This window comes from Diplotaxodon limnothrissa, linkage group LG18, assembly GCF_057381915.1.
Source record: "Diplotaxodon limnothrissa isolate DT_005_m linkage group LG18, D_limnothrissa_male_GT1.1, whole genome shotgun sequence".
In the NCBI taxonomy this organism is placed as follows: domain Eukaryota; kingdom Metazoa; phylum Chordata; class Actinopteri; order Cichliformes; family Cichlidae; genus Diplotaxodon; species Diplotaxodon limnothrissa.
The window spans coordinates 36310529-36335787 of NC_140613.1; the positions used below are offsets into that span (position 1 = coordinate 36310529).

The 25259-nt window shown below is 42.7% G+C and overlaps 1 protein-coding gene across 1 annotated transcript; it reads right to left on the reverse strand.

Moving 5' to 3' along the window:
• Window positions 1-2523: 2523 nt before the first annotated feature.
• On the reverse strand, window positions 2524-24247 carry LOC146614100 (uncharacterized). Its single transcript, XM_085378315.1, has 2 exons — window positions 24098-24247; window positions 2524-4151 (listed from the first exon to the last, which is right to left on the reverse strand). Exons 1-2 carry the CDS (start codon window positions 24159-24161, stop codon window positions 2524-2526), a joined length of 1692 nt encoding a protein of 563 aa, XP_085234441.1. The 5' UTR covers window positions 24162-24247.
• Between the last annotated feature and the right edge of the window lie 1012 nt (window positions 24248-25259).

The following is a 25259-nucleotide window of genomic DNA, read 5'->3' on the forward strand; positions in this document are numbered from 1 at the left end:
GCTCACGGGCGCGTCACTGCAACTCCCCCTGGCTTCTGCTCCGCGGCTGCTGAGTGAGCCCTCATCTGGGACTCTCCTCAGCTCTTTCTGGGACAGTGGCGCGGCTGCCCCTCTGTTGGTCTTCCTTGGTCTCTTGTGTTCTGGGGGCCTCTGGATGTCTGGAGTTTTGATCTCCTCCATACCTGCTTCATGCCCTGGAGGACGGGGCTGTGGCCCCCCACACCCTCTAGCAGATCATTACATGAAGGAACCTTTTAAATACAAGCGCGTCCATGCTCACAGGTGTACACACGGGTGATCACACCCACAAACTACACCCTTTTTGGCTCCTACCTCAAAGCACACTGTGTTCTGTTGATCTTATGTGCTGCACAATAATGTTTAATATTTAGTATTTACTGTCATATTCCCATATATCATTGTGATGTTGTTTATCCTATTACTCTTGTTCTCTTCTGCTTGTTTTCTTTTTTCTTTCTCAGCAGGTGATCCAGGTGATCGATATGTGCATTTTTTTTCTTCTTTTTTTTTCTGCCCATTCTGTTGGTTTTTGGTTTTTGCCCTTCTCCCCCGTCCCTCTTCTCAACTGTTTCTCTTTCCCTCTTTCTTTCTCCCCTTCTTTCCCTCAGTCAAGTCTGTCCCGTATTCAGTAAGTGAAAATAAAATGAACAATAAAAGGTGAATCAAATGGACCATTACGGCAAGGCTGGGATGGTCAATTTGGTAAAGTAAATCCGTTGGGCATCTTTGTTTGCCTTTAGACAACAATTCTGATGCAAAAGAGCCAAACGGGACAGTGCAGCCTAGGCGGAGTAGTCGAACGCAGATCCACTGAGCGCTCAACACAGACAGCATCGTCAGAAGAAACGTTGATAAAATAAATTTAAAATTTTGTATTGTTTGATACATATGCGTACCGAACCGAAAGCACTGTATCGAACGGTTCAATATCGATACGAATATCGTTGCACCCCTAATATATATATATATATATCAGCCATTAAAGGGATGTTGTCAAAGTTCGGCTTCATGTGAGCCTCACAATCAAGAAGTGTGCAGACAGTAAAGCTTTTAGACTCGGAATTCTAAATTTATAAATACACATATTCACAAACGGAAAATGTTTCTGCAAGGAAGGAAATTCAGGAGTCAGGAGGTTTCAAGAGTAAATATTTCAACAGCAGCATCATTCCATGAAAAATCTGTCAGTGGCCAACTTCCTTTAGCACCAGCAGACTTTCTTCTACATGGATGGATCAACATGAACGAGCAGCAGCCCCCCTCTAAACTGATGAGAAGCTCAACATTAAGCCCGAGTTCTCTGGGATCCAGAACCTTCAAACAGTCATAAAACCTTATTCAGGACGTAATGCTGTTAGGCTGATGTGGTCTGTCCAATCTGTTACACAGAACGTGATTTCACAGGCACGAGTCAGCTTCATAGGGTTAAAAACTTCCTATATCAGAAAATTATTTTGACACAGAAGGAACTAAGATCACCCTGGTATGAAAAGAGGACTGATTCATCACACTGATGCTGAACTGTGTGATGGCTCATGCTGACAAACAGAAACAGATTTGGTCTATAGTCGGTGTTTCCTGCAGTGTCACAGAGTGAAGACCAAATACTTTGAGTTTCTGTAAGTGAAAATACTCATAGTATGAAAGTAACGTAATTTAACATAGTGTGATTAAATATGCTAAACTCCTGCAGAAGAAGATGAGCTGATTCTGAGGGGGTCAGGTGTAACTCATTCAAATTGCAGCATTTTAAACAGGTTTGTTTTTCTTGTATTCAGACAATGATATAATTTTGATGCAATATTTGATAAAACAAATTTAAAAAGTGAGGCGGATTGTTTTCATGTATGCTCAGCCACAAACATTTAAATCAACATACTCGCTTCTTTGGACAAATCTATTCTACAGGTTCATTATGAAAATACAGTAGAACCCTGACTTACGAAATTAATTCGTTCCCGAGGGTCTTTCGTAAGTCGAAAATGTTTGTAAGTCGAAGCACCCATCGCGCCTTTTGAGTGAAAGATAGGCTATAGGCTAATTGCTAACTACAACAACAATACGTCGTTCAAGTGGAACAGCGAAGCGCAAGTACGAAAGCCAAGGGGGTTGTCACATGATTCGGAAGGCATTGTGGTTATTGTAGGCATTCTGGGCTCAGCCAATCAGAGCCAGCGGATTTCGTTACGCGAGCATTTTGCTGTAACACGGGCAGAAATATTGCCGTTAAGTGCCTTCGTAACTTGAATTTTTCGTTAAATGGGGTATTCGTAAGTCGGGGTTCCACTGTATTGCACATCCCAGAGTCTTTTTGTTGCTGTCAGGATGCAGCACTTAAACCTTATGCAGGAAGATTTAGGCTCAATGCTCTATATTTTCAATATAAATGACAAAAATGTATGCAACACTCAGAAACATACTATGAATCACTACAGCTTTAATATTAAGTGACTTATGAATATAAATCTGTGGATGTGATCAGAGCTGATAAAGCGTCCAAGCTTAAACACAGGTGTGGTTTTTAATAAGTAACTTCTTATTGAATCCTTTACCGCAGATGCTGCACTTATAGAGTTTCTCCCCTGTGTGAATTGTCATGTGTTCAGTCAGATGCACTTTTTGTTTAAAACTCTTTCCACAAACTGAACAACCAAATGGTTTCTCTCCTGTGTGAATTCTCATGTGTGTCTTCAAATTGCCCTTGAGGCTGAACATTTTACCGCACTCAGTGCAGCTGAAGGACTCCTTCAGAGGAACTGTCTTCTCACTTTGGTTCTGGCGGAGCTGTGATGGCTCGCCGACACACCTGTGCGTTTTGAGCTGCGTATACCAGGTGAACCTTTTGTCACAAGCGCTGCAGCTGAACCGTTTCTCCTCTGTGTGGACAGACATGTGCAGCGTCATGCGTCTTTTGTGCGCAAATCTTTTATCACAAAAAGGGCAGGTGAAGGGTTTCTCTCCCGTGTGAATTCTTACGTGAAGCTGCAGTGTTCCTTTCTGGCTAAAACTCTTCCCGCAGAACGAACATTCAAACGGTTTCTCTCCTGTGTGGATTCTCATGTGTGCCAAGATGTTCCCGCTACAGCTGAAACGTTTCTCACAGACTGAGCAGCTGAATGGTTTCTCTCCAGTGTGCGTTCTCATGTGGCTGATCAGGTGGTCTCTACGGCAGAATGTCCGTCCACACTCAGAGCAGCTAAATGCCTCCTTATCAGTACTTCTTATCTCACTCAGAGAGACAGCATCACTCCTCAGAGAGTTTAAATGGGGCAGAGATTCTCCAGGTTCCTTCAAAGTTTCGTGGTTTGCTTCAGTCTCAGGTTCTGGGGCTTTAACATCACTTCCTGGTTGTAAGGAAGTGTCTGGATGTAAGCTCCCGCCAGGTCTTGACCTCACATGAATGCCACTGCTGACCATGTCGCTAACCTTGCTGCGGCCTTTTTTCAGTCCTGTGTGGATTTTCATGTGCCTGCTCACGTCACCACTGTACCTGAAACTTTTCTTACAGATGGAGCAGCTGAAAGGTTTCTCTCCTGTGTGAAGTCTCATGTGGCTGATGGAGTTTCCTTTCTGAGAAAATGTTTTGCCACAAAAAGAGCAACTAAAAGGTTTCTCTCCAGTGTGAATTCTCATGTGTGCTTTGAGGTGTGGCTTTCTGCCGAACCTCTGACCACATTCGGAACAGCTGAACGATCGCTCAATGTTACAGTTAATGTCGATAATAGTGAAGTTGTGGTTTTTCCGGCATTTTTGACCTGACTGAGGTTCCTTGTTCTGCTCCCAGTCACCGTCACTCACCTCGGTCTCAGAAGAGTCTGAAGCTTTGTCAGTTCCTGGCTCTGAATGGCTTTCTGAGTCTGAGTTCCTGGCTTCTTTTTTCATTCCAGTCTGATGGCGATGAAGCTGCAAGGACTCTGGTTTCTCCTCAGCATCTTCTTCATTTTTCACGGGACTGAATGTTAATATGGTGACACAGGTCTCCTGCGGACGTCGAAGCTGATCTGCGTCCTGGCTGCTCCAGGCTTCCTCCTGCTCCTCTTTGATGTGTGTGTGCTCTGAGTCCAGGAGGGGGCTCCACTGTTGCTGCTCTTCTTCACCAACAATCACTTTGCGGACATCTGACGGTAAAACTGAAACACAGATAGGACAGATGCTAACAGCTTGTTAACTGAGTTCTAACATGATGCTTTAAGTTAATCTTTACAGGCCTATAGCAGCGAGGATCTGTGCAACAACCTGCTAAACTGTTCCTGTATAACAGAAAGAAGAGGCGTCCTGGAAATGTCAGGTATATGATATTAAACTATTAAACTATACTTTGGTGTGGTTACAAACTCCGATTAATTAATTTTTTTCTATATAGTGCCAAATTACAACAACAGTTGCCTCAAGGTGCTTAATACTGTAAGGTACAATACAATAATACTCAGTAGACAAAGCAGATAAATAAGGAGTCAAACTGTTTCTTGGATACTACAGGCTTTTCTCAAGAACAGATTTTAAATCTGCTGATTATTGATGTTTTTGTTCTTTTAAGAACAGTTGTCATATACACATATTTGTTTTTAAAAAGAAGATATCTGCAAAAAAGACAGCGCTATTTTATAGGTTATTAGTCAGACGTTATGTGAAAGTAGGCAAAATGCTTAGAGGGATCTGAAGGCATCCGCGCAGGAAGTGACCAGCAGGACGAAGCAACCAGAGAAATGAAATGAAAGCCAGCGGTTTCTGGCAACAAAATAATGGTCAGTGACTGAAAGTGAGGCGGCCTCAGGCTGAGATCATGTCAGTTCTGGTGTGAGTGATTAAAGAAGCTACCAATAATACTGACTGACAGTCCAAATCTTACTCTTTCCCTTAGAATGTTCCAGCCCAGTTGTTCTCTGAGGTTTGAAGACTCTGAGAACATCTGGAGCCTGAGCAGGAGGGGCACAGGAGGTAGTGCGCGGCTCTGAGTAGTGATGGATGAAGCGAGGCTTCGTGAAACACTGAAACACTTGGGCTGGAATTCAATCGAGCCACAGAGTGACATCTGCTGGCCAATTTGGCCATCGCTACATCTTAACAATACTTTCCTGTGAAACAGTGATGCACTGGATAACTGTGTCCATCAGTACAAACAAGGACAGAAAAATAAAGACAGCAATCTGTGACTGAGGATGAGTGTGCTTCAGCAAAATTCTCTATCAAAACATTTGTGTTTCTCACCATCGATGTCTTTATAAAGTAAAACACACACAGAAGAGACAACTATGTTTACTGTAATAATCACAGGGTTACAGTTGCTTTTGGGCTCAGTTGGCTCAGAGACTCTGGATGTATTTGCTTGACTTTCAAGATTTCTGGGAGTTAACATCTAACTTAACATCTCATATTCTGACCAATCATAAAAGACTATTTAACACACATCTTTAAATCAGCAACTTCAACCTCTAACCATGAAGAAACTTTCCTGAACTTTAAACTGCTCTGGATTTTCCAACATGTAACACTTGCATGGTGTTTTAGTCAGTGTGAGTGTGGCGCTTCGGTCATAGTGAACCTGCACAATGGGATCAGAACGATGCCACCTTGAAATGAATATGAAAAAAATATTGAAACTGAAATAAATGTACTGAAAAATTGATAGTGAAAAACAATTGATTGAAACCGTCATTTTTTTTTCAGTTTCACTCTGCTGGCACTGTTTTGGCGTCCGGGGGCGCGCTGGGGGGCGGGGATTCCGACCCGCATATATTTGCATATATTATGATGCTGACCAATGACTGGAGAAAACACTGACGTCGCAGCTGCGGTCACGGACAAACTTGCACGTGTCTGTTCGGGAATGGCAGCGTTTACATTACCGACTATTTCAAAGTGACAGCCTGAGGTGTTCTTCAGTAAATTGGACTACCAGACAGGAGGACCTGAGGCTCCACCGCATTATTTTTGGTAAGCTAAATGTGTTTCAGAATCAGAATCAGAATCAGAATCAGAATACTTTATTGATCCCTGGGGGAAATTATTTTTTGTTACAGTGCTCCATTTTAAACCAACATTAAGACAAGACAGACAATACGCTAACTAAGAATAGTACAATATATACATATATATACATACATACATACATAAGTCACTTATAAATAAATAGTTGGAAAAGAAACATGTGTAGCTGTAGCAGCAAACAGTGTGTTAAGTGGATGCGTTGTACAGGGAGATGGCCACAGGCAGGAATGATTTCCTGTGTCGTTCAGTGGTGCATCATGGGTAATCTCAGTCTCTCACTGAACGAGCTCCTGTGACTGACCAACATGTCATGGAGTGGGTGGGAGGTGTTATCCAACATTGTCTTTATCTTGGACAGCATCCGCCTCTCTGACACCACCTTGAGGGAGTCCAGCTCCATCCCCACAACATTGCTGGCCTTACGGATCAGTTTATTAAGTCTGTTGGCATCTGCGACCCTCAGCCTGCTCCCCCAGCATGCAACAGCATAGAGGATCGCACTGGCCACAACAGACTCATAGAAAATCCTCAGCATTTTCTGGCAGATGTTGAAGGACCTCAGTCGCCTCAAAAAATAGAGACGACTCTGGCCCTTCCTGTAAAGTGCTGTGGTGTTTTTAGCCCAGTCCAGTTTATTGTCAATGTGTACTCCAAGGTATTTATAGTCCTCCACAATGTCAACACTGACCCCCTGGATTGAAACAGGGGTCAAGTGTTTCCTGGTCTTCCTGAAGTCCACGATCAGTTCCTTGGTCTTTGCCACGTTGAGCTGCAGATGATTCTGCTCACACCACGTGACAAAGGAGTCGACCACAGCCCGGTACTCTGTCTCATCATCCCTGCTGATGCATCCAACCACCGCAGAGTCATCAGAAAACTTCTGAAGATGGAGGTCTCTGTGCAGTGGCTGAAGTCTGTGGTGTAGAGGGTGAAGAGGAAGGGGGAGAGGACAGTCCCCTGTGGTGCCCCTGTGTTGCTGATCACCTTGTCAGACACACACTGTGGGAGACGTACATATTGTGGTCTTCCTGTCAGGTAATCAACAATCCAGGACACCAGAGAAGCATCCACCTGCATCGCTGCTAACTTATCACCCAGGAGGGTCGGCCTGATGGTGTTGAAAGCACTGGAAAAGTCAAAAAACATGACCCTCACAGTGCTCGCCGGCTGGTCCAGATGGGTGTAGACACGATTGAGCAGGTAGATGATGGCGTCCTCTGTTCCGAGACGAGGCTGATAAGCGAACTGAAGGGGATCCAGATGTGGTCTTACTATGGGTCGCAGCTGGTCCAGGATGAGCCTTTCCAGGGTCTTCATGATGTGGGAGGTCAGTGCCACGGGCCTGTAATCCTGGGGGCCACTGGGACGAGGCGTCTTTGGTACAGGGACGAGGCATGATGTCTTCCACATCACCGGGACCCTCTGCAGACTCAGACTCAGCATAAACAGTTTATGAAAGACTCCACACAGCTGGGGGGCACAGGTCTTGAGGACAAGGGGACTCACTCCGTCTGGTCCAGCAGACTTGCCTGAGTGAAGTCTCCTCATTTGCATCTCAACCTGGTATTGAGTGAAGGTGATGGGTGGGGGAGGGGTGTCAGGAATCTCACAGGAGGCAACATGTGAAGAGAGAGGCTGGCACAGTGGTGTGGCTCTGGATTCCAGGCTGACTGCAGGTGAGGTTGTGGGGGTGGGAGCAGACACTGTGGTGTCGAATCTATTGAAAAACAGATTCAACTCATCGGCTCTATTCTCACCTCCCTCAGCTCCCCTGCTGTTGGTTGGCCTGAATCCAGTGATGGTCTTCATGCCCCTCCACACCTCTCTCATGCTGTTCTGCTGGAGTTTCCACTCCAGCTTCCTCCTGTAATTGTCCTTAGCCTCTCTGATCTTGTCCTTTAGTAACACCTGGACCTTCCTCACCTCCTCTTTGTTGCCCCCTCTGAAAGCCCTCTTCTTGTTGTTGAGGAGGGCTTTGATGTCCTTAGTCACCCACGGCTTGTTATTTGGGTAACAATGAACAGTCTGAGCTGGAACAATGGAGTCGGTGCAGAAAGTTATGTAGTCTGTGATACACTCAGTAAGCCCATTGATGTCCTCGGTGTGAGGCTCACAGAGTGTTTCCCAGTCGGTCACCTCGAAACAGCCCTGTAGTTCTGCTAAGGCCTCCTCTGACCACCTCCTAACAGTCCTGGTGGTCACAGGTTCCCTCCTCACAATTGGCACATAGCGGGGGGTGAGGTGAATCAGGTTATGATCTGACCTACCAAGTGGGGGGAGGGAGGAGGAGCTGTATGCATCCTTGACGTTAGCATACAGTAAGTCTAAAGTTTTCTCTCCCCTGGTGGGACAGTCCACATATTGTTTGAATGTTGGTAGTGTATTGTCCAGTGATACATGGTTGAAGTCACCCGAGATCACAATAAAGGCACTCGGGTGCTGAGTCTGTAGCCGAGCTATGGCAGAGTGGATAGTGTCACATGCAGCTGTGGGGTTAGCAGAGGGGGGAACATAGACAGCCACCAAGATGACGTGAGAGAATTCCCTGGGTAAATAATACGGCCTGAGTCCAACAGCACACAGTTCAGTGTCCGGGCAACAAGTCCTTTCTTTGATTGTTATGTTGGCAGGGTTACACCACCGGTTGTTAACTAAAACAGCAAGCCCACCTCCTTTACGCTTACCGCTAGCGATGCTGTCCCTGTCCGCCCGAACAGTGTGGAAGCCTTCCACGGAAGCATTCTCATCGGGAATGTCCTGGTGCAGCCATGATTCGGTGAAACACATCAGGCTACACTCTCGGTATTCCCTCTGACTCCGTACCAGTGCTGAGAGCTCGTCGATTTTAATTGCCAACGATCGCACATTTCCCATCACGATAGACGGCAGACACGGTTTAAACCTCCTCCTCGCTTCGAGCCTCCGCTGTCTCACCGTCACCTTTTTTCTTCTCTTCTGTCCTTGACCTCTGCATCCCCGATGTGTTTTCCTCCAAATTTCAGCTGGTACTTCTGCAGGCCTGGCCAGCGAGCCGGCCGGCATCAGGGCGATCAGCTGATCTCTGGAGTAAACAGTCCGTGCGTGTAGGAGATGTGCCGCGGTCCCGTTCCATGATAAAAGTAACAGTTCCACGGCCACCAGAAGAACAAAAACTCTCTCAATCCACATGATTGAGTAAGAGATAGAAAACGGAGGAAAATACAAGTCAGAAAAAAAAAGAATACGTAAGAAAAAAGAGCTAAACTAAGAGAAAAGCAGGAGCGACTGTAACAGGCTGCACGCTGGTTGGCGCATGCGCACTATGCGCATGCGCACGTTTGTAAGCTAATCCGTAACTAAGGTCCTTAGCTAGATACCTAGATAGCTAAGGACCTAGCTAGCTGAGATGACCACTCGGCTGTCGGGGAAACTAGTTTTGTAAAGTTCGTTTAGCAAACCCGTGCAGGTGAATGAATTTACCCTGACTAAAGAAATCAAGAGAAACGCACCGGGCTGCTCAGTGACTAACCACGGTTACTGTACTCTTATTATGAGTATTATACTGTAAGAGCAACAGGCTGGACTCTGCTTCTGCTCCTGTGCAGAGCTGATTATTAAATATGTGCAAACAGCAGCAAGTTTTCTGTCACTTTCCACATGTGGAAGGACATTAACGCCAACTTTTAAATTCCCCTCATTAGTCAATAGCTATGGATTAAATAGCAAAGCCCGATACTTATGTACTGAAACCAACTACTTCCGCTTGGCAGCTTAAGTTAAAATTTTTAATTTTTCCTCTGATTATTTTTTAGCACTGACTGTATATTTTTAAACTGAGTTTGTTGCAAATATTCAGGTTAAAAAACTGTCCGAATTATTTTTAATGAATTATGTTCACAAAGTCACATGTGCAGTACTCTGTACAGCTTGCATCCTTTAGGACAAATAATTTGAAGCATTAATATTTCTTGTTCAATACTGAGCTGATAACACCTCCGTATGTTGTGACCAGGATGCAGCAGCAGACTGAACCTCGACTGAAACCTGCTCCATCATCTCATCTTTGCAGATGTCCATTTATAAAGCATCAACAACTCAAAGGTAAACATGATATTAGAAAATGTGTTAGTAAAGCCTTTAAAACAAATAAAAAATAAACAGCTGTCGGCAGAACTGTAGACTGAACAACTTCAGATCCCGAGTGTGTGAGGCCGGAGAAGGATCAGCTCTATTTCAGATTTGAGATAAACTTTATATTTCAGTTTGTGATGATTACAGGAGCTGTCCTCAGATTCAGACCTCAGCACCACCCAGTGACAGCAGACAGATCATCCTATATCTTCAGTCTTTGTAGTAACTCCAAAATTAACTGAAGAAAACAGTACAAAGGTTAAAGTACCACATGTGCTGTCAGTGAAAGCTGCAGCTGTTTTATTGATAAATTTAAAGACAAAAAGTCAAAAGGATTAATCACCCCTGTAACTGTGTCACTATACATCAGCATTAACAGGACCTCAGTTTGGTGTTTCAGGAAACTGCTGATCTCAGACCTGCACAACTATGGCGTTATTTTTGTGCCACTCTTCTGAGCACACGTAAAAAAAATTTGCAGGTGCAAGTGTTGCATTTTGAGGAGAAATTTATTTTGAGCGAAGAAAAGCTGAATTTGAGTGAACAAAATTCATTACTGCGTGCAAAACATGTATTTCAGTGTTTGCTATTATCCACACACACACACACACACACACACACACACACACACACACACACACACACACACAGTGCGCGCTCAACTCTTTCTCTACACCGTTATATTTGTGCCACAAAACCAGCCAATCACAGACTTGGATGCAAAAAAATCTGATTGGCTGTTCTGGTCTCCAATCAGCTCGAAATGACGAAATGCAATATCCCAGAATGCATTTCGTCCAAAACTCAAACGAGGCAGTGGCGGAGGAACACAGAGTGGCAGAGTTTGAAATATTACTCTTTCTGGGTCACAAAATAAACTTTTAAGATATTTTCATGCGAGAATGTTTCTGTGTAAACTTCTAATATCTGCTCGATTCATCAAGACATCACATATTTGCATAAGTGCTCTAATGTTTTCGGAGATGCCTGTTACCCACCAGCTGACCGCACAGCTGGACTGGCCATTGGGCATCCTGGACATTTGCCCGGTGGGCCGATGATGATTCTTCATTTTTATGTTTGCTTGTTTTTGTAATGGTATAAACAATGAAAGGTGGTGGATTAACCAATTGGTCATGATCAGCTCTGGGCTGGACCAATTACAACACATCTGTATGGAGGGGAAAAGGAACACGATTCGTCCTGGACTTCAGCTACAATGAAAAAGACACAAAGCTGGAGTTATTCTGTCTTTACGTTGCACAGCTACCTCTTCTTCTCTCATTCTCTCCCCCTCCCTCTCCTGTTGCTACTTCAATCATGAAATTGATCAATGATCAGCTGTCATTAGAATTTATTTAATATTACTTTCTAGTATCAGCTGATGTTTGCTGGAGCCACAGCTGTAAAGCTGCTGCTCATGGTATCGGTTTGGAAACATGAAGGTGATACAAATCATACATATATACCAACAAGACAGTGTACGTCACTGTCACAACAGCGTTTGTTTTATTCAAAGGATTTATGGTTTTTCCTGTAACACCTGGTGGTGTAGTCGGTGATCTTTTGTCAGTTCAGCCTTTTATATTATGTTTAACCCGAGTGACCCGGTCGGCTGGTGGGTAACAGGCATCTCCGAAAACGTTAGAGCACTTATGCAAATATGTGATGTCTTGATGAATCGAGCAGATATTAGAAGTTTACACAGAAACATTCTCGCATGAAAATATCTTAAAAGTTTATTTTGTGACCCAGAAAGAGTAATATTTCAAACTCGCAGCAATGAAGTTTGTTCACTCAAATTTTGCTTTTCTTCGCTCAAAATAAATTTCTCCTCAAAATGCAACACTTGCACCTGCAAACCTTTTTTACGTGCGCTCAGAAGAGTGGCACAAAAATAACGCCATTCACAACTTCTGTTTTAAACACTGAATGTACTCAGCTACATGAAGAGCACGTGATGTTTTCTCTGACACAATAAAGGTTGTTAGTTGTATTTGAACTAAAAACTTGTGATCTGGAATTTCACTGTTTTTTGACACTAGTGTGTTATTTATCATAAAGTAATTCAGAGTCATTCATACCAGAGTAACCAGAGAGCACAACATATATTTAACTTTCTACAGGACTTAAAGCTATGACATTATGTAAAAGTCCAGACCCTCTGAGGATTATCTGAGTACTTCTAACATTACACAAAGCAAAGGTCTCCATCAGTGTTCATGAAATGCTGGGTTCATCCTTCTTGTGAGGGAGCTGCTGGTGAAGATCACGAGCCCTGCTGGATCCCGGCGATGAGTTTCAGTCTTCCTGGTGTTTCTGAAATGATGCCTCTCACTGTGGGTCAACAGAACTTCTGGCACAGGACAGCTGTAATGAAAGAAATTGAAGTTTTGAAAACAAATCTTGGAAATGCCCTATATGTGAGAAGCAGATTTTGTATTTACTTTTCTTTTGCCAATCAAGATAACTAAAAGTATAATTTTCACCATTCAATTACTAACCTTGTCATCTCCTGCACTGTCTGTTCTGGGCTCTGGGCTCGTCCTTCCCAGCGCTCATGAGACTGCTTTGCTGCACTGTGGTATGAGGTGCTAACCTGTTGAGTGTTGGGAAGGTTAATGTATTTCACTACACATTACAGAAGTAACATATTCTGAATACTTTACAACTACATGAATGTGCTATTGCTGTGTGATTTATTACTGAAGGTTACTCTCCATACCAACACCAGCTAGATGTTTAAATCTTAATATAAATGAGTAACAGTAGGTGGACATTAGGTAAGGCTGCACTTTTTGCAGTCATCTCGTATAGAAAACGAATCCTAGCGTATATAAAACAGGTCCGCGGCTCCGAACCGTAGTAAAGGGACCTCTGGCTGATACGAAAACTAGCTTTACTTTGTTGTCTGGGTCAACTTTGCTAGCGAGAGACAGAGGGAGGCGTTGAAAGGCTGCTCATACGGAGCTTATTGTTTCAGAGGAAAACAGGAACACGGTGTACAGTCGAGTCTTAACAGCTTACTTACAGCTGGGCTCGTCAGGCTCTCTGTTTGGCTACTTTTCCTTGTTCTCCCTCCCTCGCTCACAGACACATCACGGGTACAGCAGTGCATTCTCCCTGCAGCACGGACAACACTGCCCAACAGGGTACATTGTTTAGGGCGATGCCTGTAACACTCTGCTATTGCCTTCATATTAAATCATTTTTGTGAATAATTTTTAAAAATATTTCTTCACTTATGTAGGGGTGACATGGACCGCGAGATAGAGAGAGCATGTTTTGTTTGGGTTTACCAGAATTACCAGAAACAGAGAGGACATAGCCGAACATATGAAACAGGAAAATACCGCCATGTAATCCATTTATTTCAGCAAAGTAACTGTATTCTGAATACCACGGTTAAACAGTAACTGTAACTGATACATTTACTCATATTTTGTATTTTAAATACGTAACGCCGGTGCATGTATTACGTTACTGCCCAACTGCAACCCCCCCTGGCTTCTGCTCCGCGGCTGCTGGGCGAGCCCTCATCTGGGACTCTCCTCAGCTCTTACTGGAACAGTGGCGCGGCTGCCCCTCTGTTGGTCTTCCATGGTCTTTTGTGTTCTGGGGGCCTCTGGATGTCTGGAGTTTTGATCTCCTCCATACCCGCTTCACACCCTGGAGGACGGGGCTGAGGCCCCCCCACACTCCCTAGCAGATCATTACATGGAGAAACCTTTGGAATGCAAGCATGCTGATCCACACAGGTATGCACACATGGGTATTCACAGACGCGGACTAAAGCTTTCTTGGCTGCTGCCTCAAAGCACACTGTGCGCTGTCTATCTTGCGTGCTGCACAATATTGTTTATTATTTAGTAAATATTGATATCTATGACTAGCTAGTTTATTGTGATGGTGCTTTGTTTTCTCTATTATTATGTTGCTCTTTGTTGTTTGCTGTCTCCTCTGTTTGTTTGTTTGTTTGTTTGTTTGTTTGTTTTTTCTCCATACAGGTGACCCAGGAGTTTTTTTTTTTTTTGTCTCTCTTCCCCCCCCTTCTCACCGTCTCTTCTCCCCTTTGGTTTTCTTTCTTTCTCTCCCCCTCTCTCTCTCATTCATTCCCCCTGTCCTATTTATTAAAAAAAAAAAAAAATGACAAAGGATGAACTGAAGCTCTGCCATCACGTAATGTCGCATACTGCTGTTTCTGATGTCATTTAAAAAAAAAAACAAAAAAAAAAAAAAAAAAAAAAAAAACGTTACTGCCCAACACTGCCTGTTGAGATCCTGAGATCCGCTCCTAGAACACCGGCCTCCAACTCCTACAGAGACACGGGTGTCCCTAAATTTAGCAAATATTAGCTTCAAGCTAGCTTGCTACGACGAATAGGCTAATACCAGCATTTTACCACAACTTCACCAGATGTAGCTAAAAAAACTAAACTAATGTCCAGTCCAGTGGGACAGCAAGAAAAGATGACAAAAATATTTACTTACCTGCGGTTTAGAGGGTCAAGCTGAAATTGAAGCAGCCATTGAAAGACGGGAAGAGAGAACGATGGCAGCTTGGTCAGCACTAGTGGCCTCTATAATATATGCAAATACACGCAGGTCAGAATCCCCGCCCCCCCAGCGCGCCCCCGGACGCCACAACAGTGCCAGCAGATTGAAGCTGAAAAAAAAATTTGTTTCAATTAATTGTTTTTCACTATCAATTTTATTTTCACTTTCAATACAAGATTTTTCAGTACATTTATTTCAGGTTTTTTCAGTTTCATTTCAAGGTGGCGTCATTCTGATCCCACAGTTTTTGCGTTATTCCCAATAAAAGCATCAGTGGGAATAAAGAAGAAGGAAAAACATACTGAGGATGAAGTCACTGCTGCAAATTACATTTTCTGTTGAAAGTAGAAAAAATTTGGGAACAGACGAAGGCAAAGCTGTTGTATTTTCTCACTGAAAACAGAGGCGGTTTTTAGTAAGTTTCCAGTGCAGCGTGCCTCTCTCTCTGTCTGCTGGAGTGTTGGAGCGCACCCACCAGTCTGTCTGTCTCTAACCTATAAGCTAGTAATCATTCAAATAAGACATTTATATATTATGATATATAAATTACATATCGATATAATGTTCTAGATAGTCTAGTCTTCTGGCTACTATTCACAATCCACAGGAAAAATAATAAGAGAGAGAGGGGATTATTTTGTTTTGCACATGCACGTATAATTAATTGAAGTTGTAGTATAAAAAAATATGAATTCATTAATTCAGAAGTCCAAACGATTCTGAATGTTTGCTCCCGGCAATATAACACTGAATATTTCATCAGTGACATGTGAGGTTACCTTAAACACAGCCCGGCAGTCTTTTTTCTCTTGAACAATAAAATATTAAAAACTGTCGTGAGTTCACCTGGTGATATTCTCACGCACGAGGCAACTGCGAAAACGGCAAATAAACGAATGTTGTTCACAGCACAGAAAGAGTCAACCATCATTATCGTTCCCCTCGTGCAGCCTCACAGCTAAAGTGTGCAGGTTACTTTGTGTGCACTCAAATGGAGTCGAGTCAACCAGCGCTACCTGTGTCACAGCCTCCTATGGAACGCCAGCACTGACATGATGAATTAATTAAATACACCATTAAATAATTAATAAAAATTGGAAATAATTCATTAAATAAATATTTACAACACACTTAATTAATTAATAACACATTTAAATCATTATTGACAATTTTAATTATTTAATGATGCATTTAATTCATTTTGGCACTTTTGTCCCCTTCATGTCTCACCTTGAAATCATTTCATCTGTCAGCCTCACCCATCAAACTCAGGGGGCGGGGTTAATGCTGCCACTGCAGCTTCTCTAACATTTGATTGGTTGTCGTGCAAAGCAAGTCAAGACAGGTCGATCCTAGATAATAGATTGCTTGTGTGGACTTGGGGCAGCCAGGTATCCCAGAATGCATTTCAAATCACAGGCAGCAATGGTTTTAAAATAACCTGTTTTTCTGTCACCAGCTACACTTTTAACAGTGTTTTCGCCGCGAATGTCACACGTCTGGTCAGGATGTCAACATAGAACGTGTTTGCAAAAGTGCTCAGGTGTTTTCAGAGACGTCACTCGCTCTGCGAACAGTCAGCTGACAGAGAGCACCGAGCTCACAGCCCCGGTGTTCCAGCTTCACTGTTTGTTTGTTTTTGTCTGTTTGTTTGGGGTTTTTTGTTTTTGGGGGGGTTACGTTAACCGGTTTGTTTACATATTCCACTCTCCGTGTTCCACATGTTGCATTCGCAGATTCTCATTTTGACCGAACGATCGTCTCTTTCCGCCTGGTCTTGTGTCTCTGTGCTTCTGTAACATAAAGAACGAGCTGACATTTTTCTCACGAAACCAGCGATCAGCTCAACAGACCCTCAGTTTACCTGCATGCATCCTCCTCCTCATCTGTCAGCTGTTTAACACCTGCTGCTAATTCAAGAAACACGCCCACGTTACCTGGTGATAGTCACAGTTTAACTGGGCAGCCGGTGCTCGATATAACGCAATGTCAGCGCATTTTTCTGCACAAGATAAGTAAATATAGTGTTTTCCCCGAGCGCAGAGCTGCTGGAGCTTGTTTCCTTACAGAGCACTTTATAGGCGAACAGCTTTATCAGCGGCTGATGTCCAATCACAGCTTTCAAACCTCACCTTAGTTTTAGCTCTCAGTGGTTAAACGCTGGACTTCATTCACTCAGGTTCTGTCTGTCGGGTCACGTTTACTTCGCTGTTTTATTTACAACTGAGCAAATCGGTTTGGCTGAGGTTAAAGTTACGTTTCATAACTGCATAGTTTCACAGACGTTTAATGGTTCACTGGCACATGTGTTAGACTGAACTATTCTGGTGTGTTTTGGATTTAACAGTGAATTTTGAGATTAAACTGACATTTAAAACGTTTTTATTGAAAGAGGAAAGAGAAGAGAAGGCGCATTTCCACCGAGAGGAGCAGAGTTTGCAATAGAGATGGCACGATACCACTTTTTTATGTCCGATACCGATATCACAAATTTGGATATCTGCCGATACCGATATGAAGCTGATATAGTGTTTTTTTAATCAATAAAACTGTTTTTTAATATCTTGCTGCATTTTGTATAAGTTCATACTCAAGTTTAACTAAACAACAACACTAAAGCTATTCTGTTATACCTGTATGTAAAAAACACACTGCACCCAAAATATTTCATAGTTCAGCAAAACTGATCAATCTAATAAACTTAAACCTGCTCCATCCTCCCTATTCTGGTATTTTAAAGAGTACTTACCAGAAATATTAAACAACCTAACTAACAGGGCTGCAAACTCCCAGCAAAAAAAAATAGGGAACCACCCCCCACCCTCCACCTCATGATGATTAATCGATGTAATCAACTTTAATTTGATGCAGTGTGAAAAAATGCACAGAAATCAATTATTTTTCAAGAATAATTAAACAGATTCAACATCTTTCTTCAACAGAACTGCAGACTGCACAGATGGTTCCCAAAGGAAAAAGTACTACAGCTTACTAGGGTATATTAGACTTAACAGTTACTATATACAGTAATGGACTTCTATATATTTTACATCCGATTAAAACTTTGGGTGTAAGATTCAGATAATTATTTATTAAAAGCTCCACATTTTAAATGAGTGTCAGTTTTGGCCGGCGGTCATAGGTTCTGTCCAATAATATGACGCGAGACTGGAGTAAAAGACATCCATGGATTGGCCCTTTATTAAAGAAGGAGCATGATAAGAGCACAAACACTAACTACAACTAGTGATGTGACGTTCTGTATCGAGGCTTCGGAGCGTGTGTCGAGTACTGGAGGGGGCGTTTCCGCGAAGCGCGTATCGAGGCTTGCTTCATTTATGGGAGGAGCTGAAAATGATGACGTCCGAAGCCTCGCTGCCCGGCTGTACCACGTGACTGGTTCATGAAGTGGTTCGAACTTTGCCGCGAGATATGACAGCGATATAAACCCTCAGACTTCATTCAAAAATGTGGGTGTTTGATGGAGAGTTGCGGTTAGAGAGAGTTTGGAGACCGTTTGGAGGTTTATGAGAGTGAGGAGAGAAAGTCAGGAGAGAATGGAGCCAGCTAAGAAGAGGAGGATGTCCTCCCCTGTGTGGGAACATTTTGATCTTATTCCTCCCAACAAGGTATGTAAATTTCTACAGAAGATGTATTTCCATGATACTGATGGTGCAATACAATTTATGTTGAGCTGTCGTTGTGTACAAGGTGAAGTGTTTGCTATGTGCCAGGGAGCTGGGCTATAACAACAACACCTCATCCATGCTTAGGCACTACAGAGCTTTGCATGAGAATAAGAGGAACACCGATTGTGGAGCAAGACCAGGTGAGCCATCAAATGCCATGATAATATAGCATGCAGTAATGTTACTAAATGATATAACAATATTATACAACTGTTATAAGTTACGTGTGTGATATTTATATTTGTGCTTTGTCTTTATTGTCTTTCCTCAGGAGAACAATCTCCAATAGATGAAGACCTGGTTACCATGGTGATCGAGGACTCCCAGCCATTTAGCATTGTGGAGGACAAAGGATTCAAAAGATTTGTTAAATCATTAAATCCTAGCTATGTTCTCCCCACTAAAAAGGTCATAAAAGCAGTGAAAATTTAGTTTTTACAGAATAAAATGTGAACAGGCAGGACTGAGGCTCAAAGCCTCAGTGTGTAGCTGTCCATACCTCAACGTTACAAAAGCACAACTACTGTCCACACCCCAACCACACCTCACCTCACAGTAAATGATCATTTCCATTTCAAGCATTTCCAAATAATCATTTTCCATACTGCCACTATAAATATACACAGTATACTGCCATCACTACAATATAGATGTTTTACACACTCCTTTTGTTGTTGACATTTACAGGCTGTGTGCAAAATGCCACACTCTTCAAATTCATGCCAGCTATTATTTTTACGTCCAGTAGGTGTCCTGCTAGAGCAAATGAAGCTTCATGAAGCTTCGCGTTGGGGTGAACCAATTGGATGAAAAGCTTCAGTGCTTCATGGGGCTTCATCTGCCCATCACTAACTACAACTAAACAAAATGGCTTCCTTTTATACTCTACCTTTTCAGGTGAGCATCCGGAATAGCCCAAGTACGGGGGTTAACTAATCAAAATGAACACATAACCCTCCACACAAACAAACATACAATAACATTAAAGCACATCACAAACATATACATATTTCCAACACATACTATAAACAGACCAATAACATAAGCTTCACTCATTTCTATCTAAATTAAAACCCTCTTTAACCACACTCCCTAACCCGGCACACTGGTCTGCTCCAAGAGCTCTTAAACAGGTGATTGAGCCGCTTTCACTCTTTTGCTCCACATCCTGCAAGAAGCAACCAGGACAGGTGAGTACCTTTACAAGTTCTCATTTCACATACGTTTAGGTTATTGATAAATGATTAACTGCAAGCAGCTCTAACTTTGGCTCTTCTCCGACACAGGTAGGATGGCCAGGTCCACTGTCTCTTTTCCGTTACAAGCTGTCAATTTAATCGTATGTCAAATAACCTAATAAAAGACTCCATAAGAACTAATGTGTTTTCTTTATTACCCTATTTTAAATTCCCCATCCAACAATTTATTATTAACAATACCAACCAGGTAATGGAACCCCTGGTCTCCATTACAATGAGAATAAGAAAGAAAAGTATGTCTTTGTGCCCCCTTTTCCCTGTTCATGCCCTATCGGCCCCCCTGGCTAAACTTTGCTAGATCCGCCCCTGCACAGTTACCAGCCGTCAGCTGTAGAAAAAGATCCTGGTGTAGAAAGTAATATTAAATAAATTCTAACAACAGTCAAGCTTAAACGTGCTGCTGTTGTTCAGCCGCTGGTTTCCTCTTTCTGGCGCAAAAACAAAGAAGAGAGACGATCAGCTGATCATTGATCAGTTTCATGATTGAAGTAGCAGCAGGAGAGAGAGAGAGAGGCAGTCGCTCCATATATCGGTTGTTAAGCTTAACGCTGGAATGCTTTACAAACATTCAGAGATGAACTTACACACTTGCTTTACTTCTCTCTGGGATCACTTCCTCAGAGATGAAATGCCGGTTTGGTAGCGAGGCTACAAACACACAGCCGCTCTATCACGTGACCACACTGCTGCGACGTGCTACGGTTATGAGCAGAGTTACGCCGTGTAGTTTAGTGAGGTGCTTTTTTTTGATATTTAATGGATCGGATTACATCTTTTATTTCTCTCTGATATCTGATCCAGTAATTTGGGTCAGTATCAGACCGATACGTAATATCGGATCGGTCCATCAACAGCGTGTTCATCATGCAGACTGCAACCTGCACAGAAATATTACATGTTTTTTAATAGTTATTCAACTGTATTCTAAGCACAGTTTAGAGTTTACTTAACTAAAAATAAATGAGGTTAACATATGATTTGTGTGTTTTTTGGGGTGTTTCGGTCATGTTACGTTTACCTGTCAAAGGCTTGTTAGAAACTATGAAACACATCGTGGCTCAAGAGTTGGGAGTTCGTCTTGTAATCACAAGGTTGCTGGTTCGAGCCCCGGCTTGGACAGTCTCGGTCGTTGTGTCCTTGGGCAAGACACTTCACCCGTTGCCTACTGGTGGTGGTCAGAGGGCCCGGTGGCGCCAGTGTCCGGCAGCCTCGCCTCTGTCAGTGCGCCCCAGGGCGGCTGTGGCTACAATGTAGCTGCCATCACCAGTGTGTGAATGACTGGATGGAGTGTAAAGCGCTATACAAATACAGGCCATTTACTATTTACATCGTGCAGACTTCTGGATGTTAGAAGAAAACTAATACTGCTCATGAAGGAGACTAAAGGCAGGAAGGTGTCCTTTAAAACTAAACCTGTTAATAGGACCTCCCTATTTATATCACAGTTAATGATATAGCACGTGTATTTCAGTAATAGCCTGCTGATTTCAGTGGTGAACAGTCACACAGCTCCGTGGGCGTTATCTGTGATACTCCTTAACTATAACTTATCCAAGTTAACTTCAGTTAACCAGTCAGACAGTCAGACGGTTCTTTTGCAATGAAAAATCGAAACACCCATGTCACTGGTAGGTTTCCAGCTGTTTACATTACAGCTGCTTATGCAGTAACCATGGTAACCACAGACTGTGAGTGGCTGGATCTACGCAGGTCAGGCAACAATTTTACATGTATGATCTTAAAACAGGACACAGCCACTATACGTGCTGGCCTCATATCAAATGTGAACGCAGACTGAGTCTATGTTTGACGTTTTTTATATCTAATCTTCCTCTCAAACATTTAAACAACAGCGAGTCTGCAGCTGAGGGAACAAACTCAAACTGTTCGAACAGGTTTGTTAATTTGGTGATTTATTAAATGTGTAACTGTTATTCTAATCTGCTGCTGAGTCTCTTACACTGATGAAAATGCAGAAAACACAGATCACACCTGTTCAACCAATCACTTTCATTCCACTTTGATCTGGACAAACTGACGCTTCATCTCTGTTACAGTGTTGCTATATGTTTGTGTTCTTTATGCTGTAGATTTTCACGTCTCTGGAATAGTTGGCAGTAATACGGATGATTTTCTGTAAAATCATATAGATATGAGCCGTGACATATTTGTAGATGACAGTTAGATTAGTCAGCTGGGAAACTCTGTGTTAACTCATGGAGCTGAGGATATCGTGGATATGCTGACCTCGCTCCGTGGTGTACAGGGCCGTTTACCCTCATGATTAATATTCACAATAAAAATATTAGCCGAACATCATGAAGTCTGTATGTGTTTCATAGTGTCGAACAACCTTTGTACAGTTAAAGCCAGCAGTTACTACATGACAGAAACACCAACGTTATCTCTTTTATGTGTTTATACACAGGTCACGCTGATTACTGAACAAAAACCCAAAGATCAGATGTTAAACAGATTTATTTGCTCTCTCTCCTCCTTAAACATGTTTTTGATGTTAGTTATAATTCAGAATTATACTGAAACACGTAGGACACATAAGAACATCAGGAAATAAAACCCCGATAAATATAACCTCAGTAAAAGAAGTCAGCGGGGGTTACTACAGCTGTGTACCGGGGCCTGCGCTTTGTCGGTGGGATTACTTGCGAGGCGAGCGGGTCTATCCCACGCTTTGCCGTGAGACTGGGCAGACATCTCCGAAATCATTGAAGCACTTTTGCAAAGAGGCTGTATCTTGACAAACCGACCAGACACATGAAGATTAAACCACTACATTCTCCTCTAAAAAAATATTAAAACGGTATTTGGTGACACACACACAGGGTTTTTCAAAGCTCAGTTCTGTTAGCTTCCACATGCCGGTTGTTGTGTGCTAGAAACAATGGCCACCAGGCCAAAGCAATGGTTTTGACTCGATCAGCGTTAGCCCCGCCCCCTGAGTTTGATGGGTGAGGCTGACAGATAAAATTATTTCATGGTGAGACCCGAAGGAGTCAACTGTGCCAAAATGAATTAATTAAATGTGTCCAAAATATTTATTTAATTCATTATTTCCCATTTTAATTAATTATTTAATGGTGTATTTAAATAATTCATTATGGCATTCCTGGCGTTCCATAGCCTACAGCCACATTAACTTGTGACAAGCATCTGCACCACGTTTTATTCCTGTTTCATGGACAATACATTTGGAACTTTCAGTGTTTTCTGTTCTTGTGTCTTGCACATAAACCTTAAACCAATGAAATGGTATTGTGTACTTACTGTCAGCCTACCTACATCAGTAAGAAATGCCGAATTAGGTGATTTCTAGAACTTTGTGTATATAGTTTGGCAAATCGTTTTCAAACCCACCGCCGTCTTTCGCTACTCAGGTTAAACATGATATATGAGTCACTTAGATAACTTAAAATGTTGTTGTTTGGCTTTTTTCAGTCTTTTATTTGTTCCTGAGTAAATCGGTTTGGCTGAGATTAAAGTTTTTACACAGCTGAATAAACGTCAAGCAGACAGCTGATCATCAGAAGTGTGAGATGCTCAGAGTTTACTCCGGTGTCCTGTTACATTTTAGATAGCAAGGAGTTTATTAAACTTCACCGAAACAATCTGCAGATTTCATTAAACTTTAATAAACTATCATCTTGTCTTTATTTTTAGTTAGCACCTGAAACACTTAAAGCTGTAAGCTAATGATAGTTATATAAGAGCAGATGCTGCTGGTGCAATAAGCTGTACCTGTACGTCCAATGGATGATGATCTGATTAGTCGACTATCAAAATAACCGTTTGTGGCAGCCCTAGTGCGCAGCAATCTGCAGTAACTTTAAGCATGTTCAGCTGCTTCATTCTACAACCTGACTTTGGATGAGTGACTGTGGCAAGATACAATTTCTCTACTCGACGTGGTGATAGAGGCAGGTGCAGATGTGTGTTCATCTGGCTGCAGGCTATGGCACTTGGCCACAGGTACGTGGAGTGCACTCCATCTGAGACTGCTCCAGCTACTGTATGATCCAGCGACAAAAAAAGGACCGTATGCAATTTTTGGAAATTAAATCACGAATACTGTTAACTTAGAAAGTTTACGTTTTAAAGCCAACTCGGGTCAAAAGTCAGAAACACACCAGCTGGCACACCTGAGTCACTCGCGCTACGGAGCAGTGTTTCGAAACATCTGAAGCTGCACAGCGTCTGTGTGCAGCTTCCATCCCCAGCTCTGAGGGGTTAGCCTGCTCTGTGGACTGTCACTTTTCCCCGCAGCGCCTCTTTGCTCCCTCACGGAGATCGTCAGTGTCTCACTGACTCACTAAACAGCCTCTCATCCAGTAACAAAAGCCTCTGACGGCGGACAGTCGGACAAAGACATGTTTTCTTGTCGGACTTTTTGACCACCGTTGTCTTAGCTGGGCAATAGCTTAGCACCGCGGTTCCGGTAGATAAAACCGAGCAAACCTTCGCCCTGCAGCTTCGGTTCAGGGTCCAGAACCACATCCGGGACTTCACGGTAGCGGTCCATGTCTGCTCCGCTCACAGAACCGCAGAACACCCAGCGGCTGTTTATCTGTTGTTTGAGAGACGTGGTTTGCTCTGCTGCAGCATCGATAAAACGGGCTGATGTTAGAAAACTACTTCCGGGCGCGATTTTCACAGTAAAATAATCTTTCAAGTTTTTTTTTTTTTTTTCACTTTAGGTTCAAGTAAATGAGAGGATGTAAACGAAAGGAGTTTACATCCTCTCATTTACCACATTTCATTCTTTGTTTTTTATTATAAGTAATAGTAGTAGTGGGAGTAGTAGTATAATTATTAACAAGTAGCTGTCACATATATGTGACAGCTGATACTCAGCTGCAGTTTGTTACTGTGCTTGTTGGACCTTCTCGTTCAAACACCAGGTTGATGCTGCCAGCGTCTCCTCCTCCTTCCTGCTACATGTGATAGAAAAGACTGTATATAAAGGACAGAGGCACCGTGAGGTCGCCCACGTTTAGTGCCTTTGGCTTTGTCTCATGTGAGGGTTACATAAGTTACATTTGAGAAGCGTTAAATGGAAAATGTCAAAATGAATAACAAAGGCATTTTAAACCATTTTAATCACATTGGTCAATAATGAATCATACTGTGCAGCACCTCAATGTGACGCGTTATACTGCAAACAGACAACAAAGACAGAAAACACTGAAACTAAACCGACATTAAACATGAAAACATGTCACTACAAACGATGTTCATGTAACACTAAAGTATGACAAAAACAAACTGGAATGTGTGGCTCACTGTGGGTGCATTATCCATGATGCAATGACTCAAACATTCATTGCAACCACTTTAGTAAAGTTGAAATCTAAAATAAATCATCCGTGCATTTTCTTCCGCTTATCTGAAGTCGGGTTATGGAGCCGACAGCAGGGGCGACCCGACCCCCCTCTCACCGCCTCCTCAAACTTATCTGGAGAAACATCGAACCTTTCCCAGGACAGCCGACAGACGTAATCTCTCCAGAGTGTCCCGGGTCTACGCCGGAGCAAATCAGCTCCTGTTTTTCCGACTACTACTGGAACACAGTCGATGCGGAAGTGCGGAGCAGCTCCGAGGTAAAAGGAATGCAGCACTA

Bases quoted from the DNA above. Each gene is read 5' to 3' on its own strand.
- LOC146614100 (XM_085378315.1), bottom strand. From the start codon at position 24,161: ATGGACCGCTACCGTGAAGTCCCGGATGTGGTTCTGGACCCTGAACCG. The intron at 4,152-24,097 runs GTTTGCTCGGTT...TCTGTGTTTCAG, and splicing joins ACCGAAGCTGCAGGGCGAAG to TTTTACCGTCAGATGTCCGC.